The 16,857-nt window shown below is 47.5% G+C and overlaps 1 protein-coding gene across 1 annotated transcript; it reads left to right on the top strand.

Annotated features, from left to right (window-relative positions):
• Nucleotides 1-349: 349 nt before the first annotated feature.
• bop1 (BOP1 ribosomal biogenesis factor) lies at nucleotides 350-4,299 on the top strand. Its single transcript, XM_030410529.1, has 10 exons — nucleotides 350-1,096; nucleotides 1,899-2,108; nucleotides 2,193-2,291; nucleotides 2,624-2,778; nucleotides 2,877-2,994; nucleotides 3,076-3,390; nucleotides 3,494-3,655; nucleotides 3,773-3,853; nucleotides 3,945-4,014; nucleotides 4,142-4,299. Exons 1-10 carry the CDS (start codon nucleotides 986-988, stop codon nucleotides 4,276-4,278), a joined length of 1,458 nt encoding a protein of 485 aa, XP_030266389.1. The 5' UTR covers nucleotides 350-985; the 3' UTR covers nucleotides 4,279-4,299.
• Nucleotides 4,300-16,857: the final 12,558 nt, after the last annotated feature.

Below are 16,857 nucleotides of genomic sequence, written 5' to 3'. Positions count from 1 at the left end.
TGTTGAGTTCCTCTCAGCATCATGTTCTCTGTTGAGTTCCTCTCAGCATCATGTTCTCTGTTCCTCTCAGCATCATGTTCTCTGTTGAGTTTCTCAGCATCATGTTCTCTGTTGAGTTCCTCTCAGCATCATGTTCTCTGTTCCTCTCAGCATCATGTTCTCTGTTGAGTTCCTCTCAGCATCATGTTCTCTGTTCCTCTCAGCATCATGTTCTCTGTTGAGTTCCTCTCAGCATCATGTTCTCTGTTGAGTTCCTCTCAGCATCATGTTCTCTGTTGAGTTCCTCTCAGCATCATGTTCTCTGTTGAGTTCCTCTCAGCATCATGTTCTCTGTTGAGTTCCTCTCAGCATCATGTTCTCTGATGAACACTGCTGGATGGAGCGCTTCCCTGCAGCCGTTACGTTTGGTATTGCTTCGTAAGTTGACCAGAAAATAACGAGATGTGGAAACTGTCTTGCTGCCTGTTGATCTTTCCACTGAACGGGTCGCCTCGTCATCTTCAGAACACTTCTCCCAGCCTCCTGACTTACACATTGTAGAGCAGCTTACAGAACTGAACCAGAACCAGAACTGCAGTTGTCAGTACGAGCACATTTACTGTGATGTTCATCTTGTTCAGAACCTTTTCTGACCCAGTTGGGGAATAAAGTCTGAGTGACGTCATCAATCATTATCTTAATGTTTGGGATGGAAAGAGGTCAGAAGATTTTGCTCCACAGTTTATTTTACGTCTTAGACCTTCACAGAAAACTGATGACGTCACCACGTGTTAACATTAATAATGTGTTTATAACAACAGCTGATGTTCGTTTGTTTTGATCTCTTTCATTTAACTGACACACAGCTGTGACGATGACGATGATGATGATGATGATGAAGAAGAGGATTATGACGATGCCAACACAAGATGGCGCCAGCAGTAAACTCCTCCCTCCCGGCTGTGACGCGTGACCTTTCACCCCGCAGAGTCCCACGTGCTGTACGATGGAGGAGAGCAGCAGCGGAAACATGCGGAGGAGCGAAGACATGAAGAAAGTCCAACAGAAAACTGTGAAGAAGAGGAGTAAAGAGGAGCAGGACGAGGAGCAGGACGAGGTGACACACACGCGCACACACACACACACACACACACAGACAGGCCGGAGGGGTAACTGGGGAGAAAGTGGCAGCTAGCTGTTAGCATGCTAACAGGACAAGGCTACACCAAAACACGCTGCTGGAGGTAAAACCCTGAATGTTGAGCGAGTGACGGCGGTGATGTTGAGATAAATGAGCCGAACTGAAGAGCAGAACTCAACAGAACTCACCGAGTCCAGCTGCTCCGCATCGGACGAGTTAAAGCTTAAAGACAGGCAGAGCAGCTTAAAATGGTCAGATTCCCAGTGGAGTTCTGAATGGGTTATCTCTCAGCAGACTGCCCTGGAAGTAAACATGCTAATCTATGCTGGAGATCGATGATAATGTTGTTCGCTGTCAACACAACAGACTCTATAAATGTCCGGCGTGTGTTCAGTGTGCTGAGACACTCGCACGAACCCAAAACGCTCTTATTCTGACGGGAATCTGGTGCCGCAGAGTCCGGTTTACTCCAGTTAGCTAGTGTTGTGTTGGAAGCTAGCGTTGATGGCTAATAACAGTAGAGCTGTAGCATTAGACAACTAGCTAGCTCATAACAATGTTGTTTACAGTGTAGCTTCGGCTGTTAGCATGTTAGCCCTGCTGCTACCTCAGGACATCCTCCCCTGAGTAGAGCTAACACCAAACTCCAGTCATAATGTAGTCTGGTGTGTCAGTAACACACCTGTTCATGATGTTCTGAACATTACATTCAATTGTGTGTATTAATTGTTGTTGACAGAATGTATGTTGTTTGGTGTAATGTGTCGGTGCTCTTCAGATCTTTAACTTCAACAAGAAACCATCTGAGGGGGAGCAGGACGAAGATCTGTCAGACAGCGAGGACAGTGTCTACTCAGGACTGGAGGATTCTGGGAGTGACAGCGAAGACGGCGACGATGACGAGGAGGAAGGAGATGAGAGCGGATCTGATGAGGAGGAGGAGGAGGAGGAGGAGGGTTTGAAAGTTGAGCCGAAGCAGACTAAACAGGTAGAGTTTCGTGTGTGTGTGTGTGTCAGTCTGACAGCTGATTGGCTGATTGTGAACATCACCTGTGTTCTGCTCCACATGCAGAGAGAGGAGGAGGAGGAGGAGGAGGAGGAGGAGGAGGAGGAGGAGGGAGGAGGAGAAAAGAAAGAAGACGAGTACGAGCGTGACTCTTCAGACGAGGAGGTTAGATCAGTTCTTCTGTGTTCCTTCTTCTTCACGAGTTCTCTTATGTTCCACGTTCTGTTGTCTGTGGGTTCCACAACCTTCTGGCAGTTTGCAGGTGTTCTTCATGGTTCTCCACAATGTTCTGTTGGTTCACTAACGTTCTTTGTTACTCAGTAAAACATTATCTCATGGTCTCCAAAAGGTTCTGTCACGTTATTCATCCACCATCAGTCTGTTTGGTCACTTCATGTTCTGTTGGGTTCTGTCCGGTTCTGTGGGGATTGTCAGGTTTTCTATGCTAACGTATGCTATTCTCTGATAGTCTGTACTGCGCTGTGGTTCTGCTGCAGGACATCAGGAACACGGTGGGGAACATTCCCATGGAGTGGTACAAAGACTTCCCTCACATTGGCTACGACCTGGACGGGAAGAAGATCTACAAGCCAATCAGGAACAAGGACGAGCTCGATGACTTCCTGGACAAAATGGAGAACCCAGACTACTGGTCAGCCAGCTAGCATAATGCTAGTCCCCCCATTTGTTTAAAGTAGGGATGCTAAAGCTGCTAACGTGCAGTTCTAACAGCACTGTGTCCGTCCGCAGGAGAACAGTCCACGACAAGCAGACAGGAAGTGACATTGTGCTGTCGGACGAGCAGGTGGAGCTGGTGAAGCGTCTGCAGCGAGGACAGTTTGGAGACGTCAACTTCAACGAGCACCAGGTATGCTGAGGTGATGCCAGGGAAGCTCCGCCCCCGTCTGGCGACATGTTTTCTGTTCTAAGGTGAAGCTTTTGCTCCCAGCCTCAGGTAGAGTTCTTCAGCAGCGACCTGATGATCCACCCGGTCACCAACAGACCGGAACACAAACGTAGCTTCATCCCGTCGCTGGTGGAGAAGGAGAAGGTGTCTAAACTGGTCCACGCCATCAAGATGGGCTGGATCAAACCGCGGCGGCAGGATGACGACAGCAGGGGGCGCTACTACGACCTGTGGGCCTCCGAGGACGCGTCCATCCTCGCCAAGCACAGGATGCACCTGCCCGCTCCCAAGATCCCTCTACCTGGTCACCATGAGTCCTACAACCCCCCACCTGAGTACCTGTTCACTGACGAGGAGGTACATCACACCTGAGACCTGTCTGTCTGTCTATCTGTCTGTCTACCTGTCTCACTGAGAACACCTTTCTGTCTGCACTGTCTACCTGTCTCCCCTTCTGCAGCGTGCTCTGTGGGAGCAGCAGGATCCGTCAGACAGGAAGTTCCCGTTTGTTCCCCAGAAGTTCTCGAGCCTCCGTCAGGTTCCTGCGTTCTCTCGTTTCATCCACGAGAGGTTTGAGCGCTGCCTCGACCTTTACCTGTGTCCCCGTCAGAGGAAGATGAGGGTAACCACACACCTGAGACACACCTCAGGACAAGCACTGTGTGTGTGTGTGTGTGTGTGTGTGTGTGTGTGAGCTACATATGATCAGTAACCTGTCTGCCTCTCTACCTGTCTGCAGGTGAACGTGAATCCTGAAGATCTGATACCCAAACTTCCCAAACCCAAAGACCTGCAGCCGTTTCCAACAACACAGTCTCTGGTACACACACACACACACACACACACACACACACACACACACACACAGGTGAGTCCTCACTAACATGGTGTAACTGCTTGTGTGTGTTCAGGTGTATCGAGGTCACAGTGCTCTGGTTCGTTCCATCAGTGTGTCTCCATCAGGACAGTGGCTCGCCTCAGGTAACACACACTGTGTGTGTTTGTGTGTGTGTGTGTGTGTGTGTGTGTAAATGAAACGAGTTCCTCACAGAACAACATGATCAGTATCCCTCACCTGGAGTACTTCTACTGTGTGCTATGTGTACAGGAAGTGATGATGGTTCTGTGAGGTTCTGGGAGGTGTGTTCATCTCGCTGTGTGAAGACTGTTCAGGTGGGCGGAGCCGTGAAGAGCGTCGCCTGGAACCCAAACCCGTCTGTCTGCCTGCTGGCTGTCGCCCTGTAAGGACGTGATGACGTGTCTCTGATGATCTCTCTCTCTCTCTCTCACAATTTCAATTTTCAATTTCAACAAGCTTTATTGGCATGACTGTGGTTCACAATATTGCCAAAGCGTACAGGATTACAGAAAAAAATGTTATGTTATGATGATAATAACAATAATAACAAAAATAGCAATAATGACAACAATAGTAAACAGAATATCAGTGTGCAGGTAAGAACCCAGTCAGGATCAGCTGGTTCATGTGGAGGAAATCATGTCAGGTGTTGTTGTGCAGCTCGTCTCTTCTCCTGTGGCAGCATTCACAGATCTCGCTGCATCTACAGCAGTGCCAGTTTTTTTCTCCCAGTAAATGTTGTAGTTTTTCTTGGTCTGATAGTTTGGGGAAGTCTGGGGTTGTACCTGTGATTTTAATGTATATCTGGGTTCTGATGTCTGTCTATGTGTCACAGTGCAGCAGGAAGTGCTGCTCTGTCTCCACCTGTCTGTGTGGACAGAACCGACACAGCCGGTCCTCTCTGGACAGCCGGGTCCGTCTGTGTGGACAGAACCGACACAGCCGGTCCTCTCTGGACAGCCGGGTCCGTCTGTGTGGACAGAACCGACACAGCCGGTCCTCTCTGGACAGCCGGGTCCGTCTGTGTGCACAGAACCGACACAGCCGGTCCTCTCTGGACAGCCGGGTCCGTCTGTGTGACAGAACCGACACAGCCGGTCCTCTCTGGACAGCCGGGTCCGTCTGTGTGGACAGAAACCGACACAAGCCGGTCCTCTCTGGACAGCCGGGTCCGTCTGTGTGCACAGAACCGACACCAGCCGGTCCTCTCTGGACAGCCGGGTCCGTCTGTGTGCACAGAACCGACACAGCCGGTCCTCTCTGGACAGCCGGGTCCGTCTGTGTGCACAGAACCGACACAGCCGGTCCTCTCTGGACAGCCGGGTCTGTCTGTGTGGACAGAACCGACACAGCCGGTCCTCTCTGGACAGCCGGGTCTGTCTGTGTGGACAGAACCGACACAGCCGGTCCTCTCTGGACAGCCGGGTCTGTCTGTGTCTGCCGCTCTCTAAGGCCCGGCTGTGGTCGCTGAGTCTGTACATAGTCCAGGTTTTCCTCAGTCTCGGGTCAGTTACAGAGCTCAGATAATCTGCCATGGAGTATTGTCTGTTTAGGGCCAAACAGCATTGGAGTTTGCTTTGGGTTTTGGTTGCGGATGTCCAATAGTTGATGTAATTGTCTTTTTCTTGCTATAATTTGGTGGGGCTGGATGGTGTGAGGGCGGTCTTGGTGCCCGGTGCTGTTGGAGCTCAGCCTGTGGACCAGCTGGCTGAGGGGACTCCCTTCTTTGCTCTCCTCTTGGCATCGTAGGGCTTTGTAGTGGTAGGAGCTGGGCTCGCTGGCTCTGAGGTGTTGGTAGAACTTTATTGCTCTGTTTTGGATCCGAATTAAAAGGGGAACAGGCCCAGTTCAGCTCTGCGTCCATTATTGGGGGTGTTCCTGTGGACTCTGAGGATGCTTTTGCAGATCTCAGTGTGCAAGCTTTCCATTGGGTGTTTGTCCCATTTTTGGAAGTCTTGGTTCATGAGAGGGCCCCACACTTCACTGCCATACAATACAACTGGTTCAATTATCCATTGAAATATTTTGATCCAGATTTTGACAGGGTTGTCTATGTTTGAAGACTTTTTTATAGTCCAGAAAGCTCTTCTGCCTTTTTCTCTGAGATCCTTAATGGCCAGATTGAAATTTCCCGTCGATGTGATATTTAGTCCTAGATATGTGTAGCTGTGTGTGTGTTCTATGTCTGTAGAGTCCAGGTGGAACCTGTGGGGATGTTTCTGACTCTTGCGTCGTTTCTGGAAGACCATGACTTTTGTCTTCTCCAGGTTAACGGTCAGGGCCCGGGTCTGACAGAACTTTTGCAGGTGATCTAGTTGCTTTTGTAGAGCCTCCTTTGATGGAGCGAGCAGTATTAGGTCATCTGCAAACAGTAAACATTTGACTTCTGTGTCAGAAAGGGTGAGACCAGGGATCTCTGACTCTTCCAGGGATTTGGCCAGTTGGTCGATGTAAATGTTAAACAGGGTGGGGCTCAGACTGCAGCCCTGCTTCACTCCTCTACTTTGGGGGAAGAAGTCTGTTTCCCTAGTTCCAATTTTGACAGCACATTTATTATTTATATACATTGTCTTAATAATATCGTAGATTTTTCCTCCAATACCTTTTTCTAGTAATTTCAGAAACAGACCATGATGCCAAATTGAGTCGAACGCTTTCTTGAAATCTACAAAACAAGAGCAGATGGTGTTGTTGTTCTGGTGGACGTGTTTCTGGATGAGGGTGTGGAGGGTGTAGATGTGCTCAGAGGTTCTGTGTTGTGGTGTAAAACCAATCTGACTCTTGTTCAGGACTTTGTGCTCACTGAGGAAGTTTTGTAGTCGGCTGTTTAAGATGCTGCAGAATAACTTCCCCAGGTTGCTGCTGACACATCTGCCTCTGTAACTGTTTGGATCATATTTGTCTCCACTTTTGAAGATTGGAGTGATAAGCCCTTGGCTCCAGGTGTCAGGAACATTTCCAATGTTTAGTACCAGACTGAATAATTTCAACATGGCAGTTTTGATTTTCTGGCTGCTAAACTGAAGCATTTCATTTAAGATGCCATCAGGGCCACTTGCTTTCCTCGCTGCAGGGCCTGGATCTTAGCCAGCAGCTCCCCTTCACTGATCTCATAATCTAAAGGATTTTGGTTGTCTTTAATGATTGATTCAAGGATTTCTAGTTTGTTGAGCAGATTATTTTGGTCTGAATCCAGTGTGATTGCACTGTATAGATTTTCAAAATGTTTCTTCCATATTTCCCAGTTTTGAATAGCCAATTCTTCCTTGTTGGATTTGTTGAATGAATGCCACTTTTTACAAAAATTGTTTGAGTCAATGGACTCCTCGATTTCTTCAAGTTGACGCTGTTCATGCTGCTCCTTTTTAGCTCTCAGTGTTTTTCTATATGATTTCAGTGTTTCCCAGTACTGGAGGCGGAGCTCATGATTGTCAGGTTGTCGGTGTTTCTCATTGGATAATTTTCGGAGTGTTTTTCTCAGACACCTGCAGTCAGAGTCAAACCACTTTTCATTAGCTGAGTTTGAACTTTGATACTCAGATTTTTTCAGATTGGATAGAGATGCTGTGCTGTCAAATATGGAGTTAATAACCCGCACAGCCTGGTTCAGGCCGTCGGTGCTGTGGGGATATGAGGTGGTGATAAAATGGTCTAACTGGGATTGGACTGTTGGATGACCGATGGCTCTCTGGTAGTCATCCTTACTATTACTTGTCCATCTATAAGGTTGTTTGGAGGGGTTGAGTTTACTGGGCTCTGCTACATGGGGGTCAGTTGGTGTCTTCCTAATGTATAGGGTGATTTTGCTGTGATCAGATAAGGGTGTGAGGGGGCTGACAGTGAATGCTCTTACACTGAAGGGCTCCAGGTCTGTAATACTGTAGTCCACAGTGCTGTTGCCAAGAGGAGAGCTGTGAGTGTAGAGACCAAAGGAGTCCCCTCGAAGCCGACCGCTGACGATGTACAGACCCAGCGTGCGACACAACTGCAGCAGTTGCTGCCCGTTTCTGTTGACGGTTTTGTCAAAGTTGTTCCTGTTTCGGTGTGAAGGAGAGGGGATGTTGATCTGGCCAGGTATATGTCTGTCTCCCTGTGCATTGATCAGATCTGGTTCTGTGCCTGTTGTGGCGTTAAGGTCACCACAGATCAGCACGTTTCCTTGTGTCTGGTAGAAGCTGATCTCATCTTCAAGGATGGAGAAGCTGTTTCCGTTATAGTAAGGGGACTCTGATGGGGGGATATAGGCTGTACACATCAATATGTCTCTGTCTGTGGAGACCACCTCTTTCTTTATTTTGATCCAAATTGAGAAATCTCCTTTTTTGAGTAATTGGATTGAGTGAGTGAGGTTCGTCTTGTACCAGATCAACATCCCTCCTGAATCTCTGCCTTGGCTTCCACTTCTCGGTTTGGTTGATGGGAAAATGATTTCTGTATATCCTAAAGGACAACCAGCGGGCATGTCTCCTCTATTCCAAGTCTCCTGCAAAACAATGATATCTGAATTCTTCAACTCTTTCTTAAAGTCTGGGGTCTTGCTCTTAAGGCCAAAAGCAGAAGACCTCAGACCCTGGATGTTCCAACATGAGATTACAAAAGATTTAGATGTCATTAGGTTTAAAACTCAACAAACTGTAGCGTTCTGTGGTTAAAATGAGACAAACTTCCAATCACTGTTGGCAATGAAGAGATTGGAACAATGTTAGGTATCAGGAGTTTGGGACCTAATAATATTAGAACCCTTTAACATGGATGAATAAATAAATAAGTAAATATGTACAATGATAGATAATATAATAAATAATTAAAAAATAAATAAATAAATGATAAAATAATAACAATAAAATAAAACAGAAGTAAACACTCTAGGGTTGTCTACTGTGTTTGACCTATCAGGTGGGAGCAGAGCAGGCTGAGCATGTGCTGGATGTGGGGGGTCTGCTGCTCTCCTCACCACCTGAGCGTAGCTCAGTGGGCCAGGGTGGGGCTCCTGGTGACGGTGCCGGGGCGTGGCTCCTGGTGACGGTGCCGGGGCGGGGCTCCTGGTGACGGTGCCGGGGCGGGGCTCCTGGTGAACGGTGCCGTGGTGGGGGCTCCTGGGGGGCAGGAGGGGCCCTGGTCGGGTGTGAGGGGGTCCGTAGCTGCCCTGGTGGGGTCGTCGTGTAGGGGTATGAAGATGGTGAAGTCCCTGTGTGGGTGGTCTGGATGGTCTGGATGGTCTGGATGGTCTGGATGGCAGTCTGGGGGTGCTGCGGGCCGACCTGTTCCTTGTGTGGGGGGTGGACTGGTCTCGGTTGAGAGCGACGTCCTTCAGTGTACGGGCGAAGATTGGGACAGTGTTTTTGAGTAGATGGACGTGGTCATGAAGGCAGCTGATGTCCAGGGTGGGGTGGTGGGCCAGCTGGACGTTGGGCCTCAGGACGCAGTCTCTGGAGACGCTGCTGTTGATCCTGTGGATGGTGTCAGGATGGAAGTCTGTCCTGGGCAGCAGGGTTGATATAACCACTCTACTGTTGGGAAAGGTGCTGGAGCTTTTTCTATCACTCCTTTGAGTGACTCTGACACTCTCTCCTGCTGCGTCCTCAGCTCGTCGGTGCCGGTGTGGATGATGTGTGGGGGGGAGGGGGGTCTGTGGGTTGGAGGGGAGCTGCTGGGTGGAGCCTCTCTGTCCAGGTGTCTCTGGGTGGATGGAGTCTCTCTGTCCAGGTGTCTCTGGGTGGATGGAGTCTCTCTGTCCAGGTGTCTCTGGGTGGATGGAGTCTCTCTGTCCAGGTGTCTCTGGGTGGATGGAGTCTCTCTGTCCAGGTGTCTCTGGGTGGGGCTCCCAGGGTCCTGGTTGTGGTCTTGATGTGAGTCCTGCTGTCCTGTCAGGTCCGGGAGTTTCTGTGACAGAGGGGCCAGCTCTCTCCTGTGGCTCTCTCTCTCCTGTCTCAGCTCCTGCACCTCCTCTGTCAGGGCGCTCAGCGCTGCCACGTGGTTCTCCTGGTGCTGCTGTAGCTCTCTGATCTCAGACCTCAGGGTGCTCAGCTCAGTCTGGTTCTGCTCCATGTCCTGCCTCAGTCTGCTCAGCTCTGTGCTGAGGTTGCAGGCCTCCTCCTGGCTCAGCTGATGGCTGATCAGCTCTCTCAGCTGGACCAGCTCTCTCTGTAGCTCACTGAACTTCACCTTCATGTCGGTGTTTGATGAGGAGGTCAGGCTGGGGTTCCTGGGCATGTTCAGAGATGGGGGGCTCACTCTCTGGTCAGCAGGAGGGCAGGTGGGGGTGGAGGTGTAGTGTCTGTGTCTGGTAGGGTATGGATGTCTTCAGGCGGGGGGGCCTTCTCCTGCTGGGCTCTTTCTTTATAAGGGGGAAAGTCCAGCTCAAACTGCTGAGGTTTCCCTGCACCATGACAGTCCCATTCTTGTAGATGTTTACTGATGTCATGGGGGAGTCTGGGTCTTCTGCTTCTTTGACCTTCAGCTTCCAGCCATTACAGATGCCCTCCTTCTTCACAGAGGGGTAGGTAGGGGTCTTCTATAGCAGAGTGCCATGCCAGTGGCTGCTCTGTGAAGAAGAATCAGGTTGTCTATGTCTCCATTCTGTAGGAGTCAGAGAAAAGTGTCTCTGGTCTTTCCTTCAATACTTTCTGTTTTGTGTGCCTTCCTGGCACTTTCATTTTTGAGATCTTGTGGTGTATAAAAGAGGAACAGCTTAATGAGCTGTGTCTGAGGCTCCAGGACTCTGCTGAGGCTGCATGGGCTGTTGTTGTTCCAACTCCTTAGTAACCGTTGCTAAGGCTTTCAATCTTGGTTGGCTAGCTGTTAGCTAGCTGTTAGCTTTTAGCTTTAACTCCAAACTAACTTAAATTAGTTTGTAGGTAGTTATTTTGTCTTTTATGTCCTTGTGCAGGCTGTATTGTCTCTGGTGCTCTCACTCACTTCCTTCTCTGGCTGTTCCTCTTCGTGCTTGTTGTCCGTGTGTGTTTGTTATCTTCAGTTGTCTTCAGGACGGTTTGGCCAACTGTCAGTTGGTCAGTTGGCTGGACTTTTCTGATGGACTCTTCTGTTTCAGCATGGATTTCTTCAAGTTTTCTTTGGTGTGTTCTTTCAGTTTCTTCTTTCTGGGAGGTAATTCCCTCTAGAAGTGTTTCCTCTTCAAAATTTGATACAAAATTGAAAGTTTTATCTCATCTCAAGACCCAAAATAAGAGATAATCTTCAGGAGCTCATGTTGTTTGCTGCTTGTCGTTATCGGTAACACACGGCAACACTCTCTCTCTCCTTCTCCCTCTCCCTCTTCTCTTGCCGGTTGTCAGAGTTTTTGTTTTTTTTTTAAACCGTCAGGCTGGCTCTAACCAGTTTTTTTGACATCACGCACTGAGTGTCTGACACTTTCTTGCTGTATTTCATAAAAAAATAAAGGTAGTAGTGGTATAAATGATATTACAAATTAAGCTACAAACACAGACCTGGTGTGGAAATAGAAAAAAATAAAAAAGAACCAAAATCACACTGATCATTAAAAAAATTTAAAGTTAAAAAAAGAAAGTTATGTTGAGTATGAGAATCTTGTTCATTACATTTTACGGCATAATTGCAACGCATGTGTTTGTATTCGTTGTTGCAAAACTTGTGAGAGACAGCAAGATCTTTCCCAGTGGCACTGGCAGGTAGTGGCACCGCACTGGCAGTCTGTGGCAGTCAGCGGCAACCTGTGGCCTGTCCGTGGCATTTCCTGACACCCGCTCGGTGTTCAGAAATGCCTCCCTTGACTCGCTGCCAATAAGGGCGGGGCCACATTTCCTAGGAAAACCCGTGTTTGTTGTTACGACAGTCACTGTCCTGCCACAGAATGCCACAACATGCCGCAGAATGCCAGCCTACCACAGAATGCCACAACATGCCGCAGAATGCCACAACATGCCACAGAATGCCACAACATGCCAGAGCCTGCCACAGAGCCTGCCAGAGCCTGCCACAGAGCCTGCCACAGAGCCTGCCAGAGCCTGCCACAGAATGCCACAGAATGCCAGAGCCTGCCAGAGCCTGCCACAGAATGCCACAACTTGCCACAGAATGCCACAACATGCCAGAGCCTGCCACAGAATGCCACAGAATGCCAGAGCCTGCCACAGAATGCCACAACATGCCACAGAATGCCACAACATGCCACAGAATGCCACAACATGCCAGAGCCTGCCACAGAATGCCAGAGCCTGCCACCACTTGCCACTACATGCCACAGAATGCCAGAGCCTGCCACAACATGCCACAGAATGCCACAACATGCCACAGAATGCCACAACATGCCGCAGAATGCCAGAGCCTGCCACAGAATGCCACAACATGCCGCAGAGAATGCCAGAGCCTGCCACAGAATGCCAGAGCCTGCCACAGAGCCTGCCGCAGAATGCCAGACCTGCCGCAGAATGCCAGAGCCTGCCGCAGAATGCCAGAGCCTGCCGCAGAATGCCAGAGCCTGCCGCAGAATGCCAGAGCCTGCCGCACAATGCCAGAGCCTGCCGCACAATGCCAGAGCCTGCCGCAGAGCGCCACAGAATGCCAGAGCCTGCCGCAGAATGCCAGAGCCTGCCCCAGAATGCCAGAGCCTGCCGCACAATGCCAGAGCCTGCCGCAGAATGCCAGAGCCTGCCACAACATGCCACAGAATGCCACAGAATGCCATAACATGCCACAGAATGCCACAGAATGCCCACAGAAGAATGCCGCAGAATGCCACAACATGCCACAAGAATGCCAGAGCCTGCCACAGAATGCCGCAGAATGCCACAACAGCCGCAGAATGCCAGAGCCTGCCCAAGAATGCCGCAGAATGCCACAACATGCCGCAGAATGCCGCAAGAATGCCAGAGCCTGCCGCATAATGCCAGAGCCTGCCGCATAATGCCAGAGCCTGCCGCATAATGCCAGAGCCTGCAGCAGAATGCCAGAGCCTGCCACAGAATGCCACGACATGCCAGGCTCTTCTTTTGTCCCCCCCAGAAAGCTATTGGAAATAAGATATTATTTTAACTAAAGCTAGGTTCTGTTCACTGATATTTGTTTATAAATGTTGTCAATGAAAAGCAGCTGTTGAGACTTCTTGGATATTAATTGTATATGTGATGGTCATCAGGTCAATGATATTGATATTGATAAAGTACGGGTAGAAGAAAAGTTTATTATACGTAACAACATGAAAATGAAAACAAACACAAGAAACATTATTACACACATGAAAACATTCCAAACAAATCTAATCACCCTCCTCAAAAGATGCATCCACCCTGTAGCCCTTGTCGACAAACTCCCCGTAAAAAATCTCAAAGTCGGTCTTCCATGGCTCTGCGCTGCTCTTCACTGTCCATTTGCAATACCTCAGACTCAGTGACTTTCCCCTGAAGACGTTTCGTCGGCACCACTCGGCTGCCAACAAAATGTGTGCGAGTCGTATGTCGACTTTGTCTTCCTGTATTAGAAGAAAAGCAGCATTAGCACAAAACTGCATTCATTTTAAGTACACGTAATTGTGAAGTTAACACTGTGAATTACAACTTATTAAACATTAACTAAATAACCTAACTTTATTGTATTAATGAAAAATGAAACAGAAAATCAATATGCAAAATCCAAACAGTAATAGGTTGTCAGTGTTATAGAGTAAACCAATCTTTTTGGTAAATGTGTTGATGATGAAAAGCCTCTGTTCACTGTAGCATGAGTGTAGCTCAATTTCAAGCCAAACAAGTTGGATGTAACATGTTCCTGTGGTGTTATATTGAACTTTAAGTGCGTGTGAATGTATATTTATAGTTACCCTTTGGATCAAATGCTGTTGTTATATAAATTGGGCAAATGAGAGTGAGAGTGTGGATTCACAAAATGTAGCTACATTTTAAAATATGAGCAAATACATTAAGTTTAAAGCCATGTTAACGCTGAATGTCATTTACTGTGTTTAGTAATAATCTGATGCAAGGAATCTCTTAACATCTACAATAAATAACTAGGCTAATTACACTCATCATACCACTACTAAGGAGAAGCTGATAAACAAGATGATTACAAGTTTTGCATTTAATAGTATTATTAATGATAATACAGAGATATTCAATGAACATAAAGAGGAAATTGCACTTGAGACAACATGGTATTCAACAGTACGTTATGTAGGTTGGAGGAAGTCCAGCTTTTACAAAGACACCTTGTGGCAGGCTGTGGCAGGCTCTGGCATTCTGTGGCATGTTGTGGCATTCTGTGCAGGCTCTGGCATTCTGTGGCAGGCTCTGGCATTCTGTGGCAGGCTCTGGCATTCTGTGGCAGGCTTTGGCATTCCGTGGCAGGCTCTGGCATTCCGTGGCAGGCCCTGGCATTCCGTGGCAGGCTCTGGCATTCTGTGGCATGTTGTTGGCATTCTGTGGCAGGCTCTGGAATTCTGTGGCAGGCTCTGGCATTCTGTGGCATTCTGTGGCAGGCTGTGGCATGCTCTGGCATTCTGTGGCAGGTTGTAGAACTGCATAGCAACTGTTATTAATATATTTTTTAAACTGTATTTCATATTAGAAATATTTCCAACACTGTCAGTGTCTATTGTCACTGTGTCGCTGCTTAAGATAAGAAAGGATAAGAATAATATAAACACAGGGAAATATTAAATATAAGAATAGGAATAGTACAATTTGTACACTATTTACATTCACATTTACGCTATGGAACAGATATTAAGATATATTTAGATAATATTAAGAAGTACAAAACATAGAGAAATTGTGCAAAATGTTGTACACTAAAACAAGTAAACAAGCAGCGGATTTTTCCCTTATGTTTTATTTTGTAATCATTATGACTCCATGGCGGAAGTACGGAAGAGGATTAGGGCCATGTGTGAATTTCTTTTTTAGTTCTGACTTTAAGTCAGAATTCTGAGATTAAAGTCAGAACTCAAAAAAAATTTACATGTGCAGACTTCTGACTTTATTCTCAGAATTCTGAGATTAAAGTCAGAATTCTGACTTTTTTCTCAGAATTCTGAGAATAAAGTCAGAATTCTGAGAAAAGACAGAATTCTGTCTTAATCTCAGAATTCTGACTTTAAAGTCAGAACTAAAAAAAAAATCACATGTTGCCCTAATCCTCTTCCGTATGGAAGTGTTGTAACAACAATCACTTCCATAATCCTTGACTCGCCGCCCTTATTGGCAGCGAGTCAAGGGAGGCGTTTCTGAACACCGAGCGGGTGTCAGGAAATGCCACGGACAGGCCACAGGTTGCCGCTGACTGCCACAGACTGCCAGTGCGGTGCCACTACCTGCCAGTGCCACTGGGAGGATCTCGGTGCTGCTGAAATTTGTTTTCTAAATAGTTTGTTTGCTATTGTGATCAAAACCATTGATCTGAAGCTCATGCTGATGCTGTCCTGTAAATAGTTTTCTAATCAGCAATAAATATAACAATTTCTGATCAACCTATATCAATGCATGCTTAAAATAACATACCGGTTAAAGCTACGCCCATTTCAAGACAACCCGACCCACTCCGAGTAAACTCCTCCCACTTCCGGGTTAGGTCCCGCCCATTCCGAGTACAGATACAGATAATTCATATGGTTAACAGATACAGATACAGATAATGCTGTACTCGCTCATCCCTAGTTGCAGGTCTGTGGTGGGTGTTGTTGTTGTTTTCTTTTTTTTTTTTTTTAACCCATTGAGTTGACTCCTTTCTCTTCTCCCCCCGTAGTGCTCTGTTGGTTCTTCTTCAGGACAGTTTGGTCACAACAGCTGGTCCCCAATGTTCTCTGAACTGGTCATGAAGGTAAGTAGTGTGAGATCAGACACACCAGACATATCCAGATGTCTTACTAGCTTGCTGTCCTTTTAGAATGGCGCTTTATATATGTTGTACTGACTCTCGTGTGTGTGTGTGTGTGTGTGTGTGTGTGTGTGTGTGTATTCAGTGTCTGTGGAGGATGATCCGCTTCCTCCCAGAGACTATCAACAGTATCAACCTGGATCGGATCTTACTGGATGTCCACAACTTCATGAAGGTTTTCCCCAAAGAGAACTCAAGCAGCTAAGAGCGATGTCCCTCACAGAACCCTCAAGACTCTGTTGCACACACTCTGCAAGCTCACTGGGGCCAAGGTAATGCCCATACACAGACTTAATTTATTTAATCCAAATCTGATGGTTAACTGGTTTAGTTCCTTTTATTTCTGATAAACAGATCCTGGACCCCTATCAATGATAGAGAACCGTAATGAGTCTGAGTTGGAGGCACATCTTAGGCGGGTGGTTAAACACTCTGGAAACCTGTCAGGACTTAAGAGCGACGCGGCAACGAGAAGACTGGTCTGCGCACGGTGAGCAACACACCACCGCAATGAACACATTCAATGGCCATTTAGGTTCTTAACTGAAGAAATTCAGCAGCCTCACTGTATCAGAAGGAGTTGTGTTGCATAACTGTGATGATGTTTTGTTCCCAGGAGGATCGGATGTCAAAGCTAAGGTCAGTGACATTCTGTCTGAAATCTTCAAGAAGATCGGCTCCAAGGAACACTAAAGAGGTCAGCTCAGCCCCATAAAACACATTCAGATTAAGCTTTATACACTTTTTGTTGCACTTTTAGAACTTGAAAGAAATGTTTGTACAACTTTTTTTTCCTTTAGTAACTTCACATACAGAAAACAAGAGGCTTATAAACAAGAGTCTGCAAAACATGAAGCAATCTTTCAATACATATCTAATTTTCTTGTCAGGGTTTGACCGAGTTGTACGAGTACAAACAGAAGTACTCTGACGCAGACCTGGAGCCCTTCCTCAAAAACACCATCGCAGTTCTTCCAGAGCTACGTGGAGCGAGGCCTTCGTGTCATAGAGTCTGAGAGAGAGGGCAAGGCTCGTATCAAGACCTCAGCAGGTAGCTGGACGCTGCAATGTGCACGTAGGTCAGAATGAAGTGAGGAGTGTATGGTAACACTGGT

Source organism: Sparus aurata, unplaced genomic scaffold (assembly GCF_900880675.1).
Source record: "Sparus aurata unplaced genomic scaffold, fSpaAur1.1, whole genome shotgun sequence".
Taxonomy (NCBI): domain Eukaryota; kingdom Metazoa; phylum Chordata; class Actinopteri; order Spariformes; family Sparidae; genus Sparus; species Sparus aurata.
This window is presented reverse-complemented; position numbering and strand designations above follow the sequence as displayed.

What these genes read in the sequence shown, in the direction of transcription:
- bop1 (XM_030410529.1), top strand. Translation starts at nt 986, where the DNA reads ATGGAGGAGAGCAGCAGCGGAAACATGCGGAGGAGCGAAGACATGAAG. An exon ending in AGCCGAAGCAGACTAAACAG is followed by an intron (nt 2,109 to 2,192) that starts GTAGAGTTTCGT and finishes CTCCACATGCAG; the next exon opens with AGAGAGGAGGAGGAGGAGGA. An exon ending in AGGACAGTGGCTCGCCTCAG is followed by an intron (nt 4,015 to 4,141) that starts GTAACACACACT and finishes CTATGTGTACAG; the next exon opens with GAAGTGATGATGGTTCTGTG.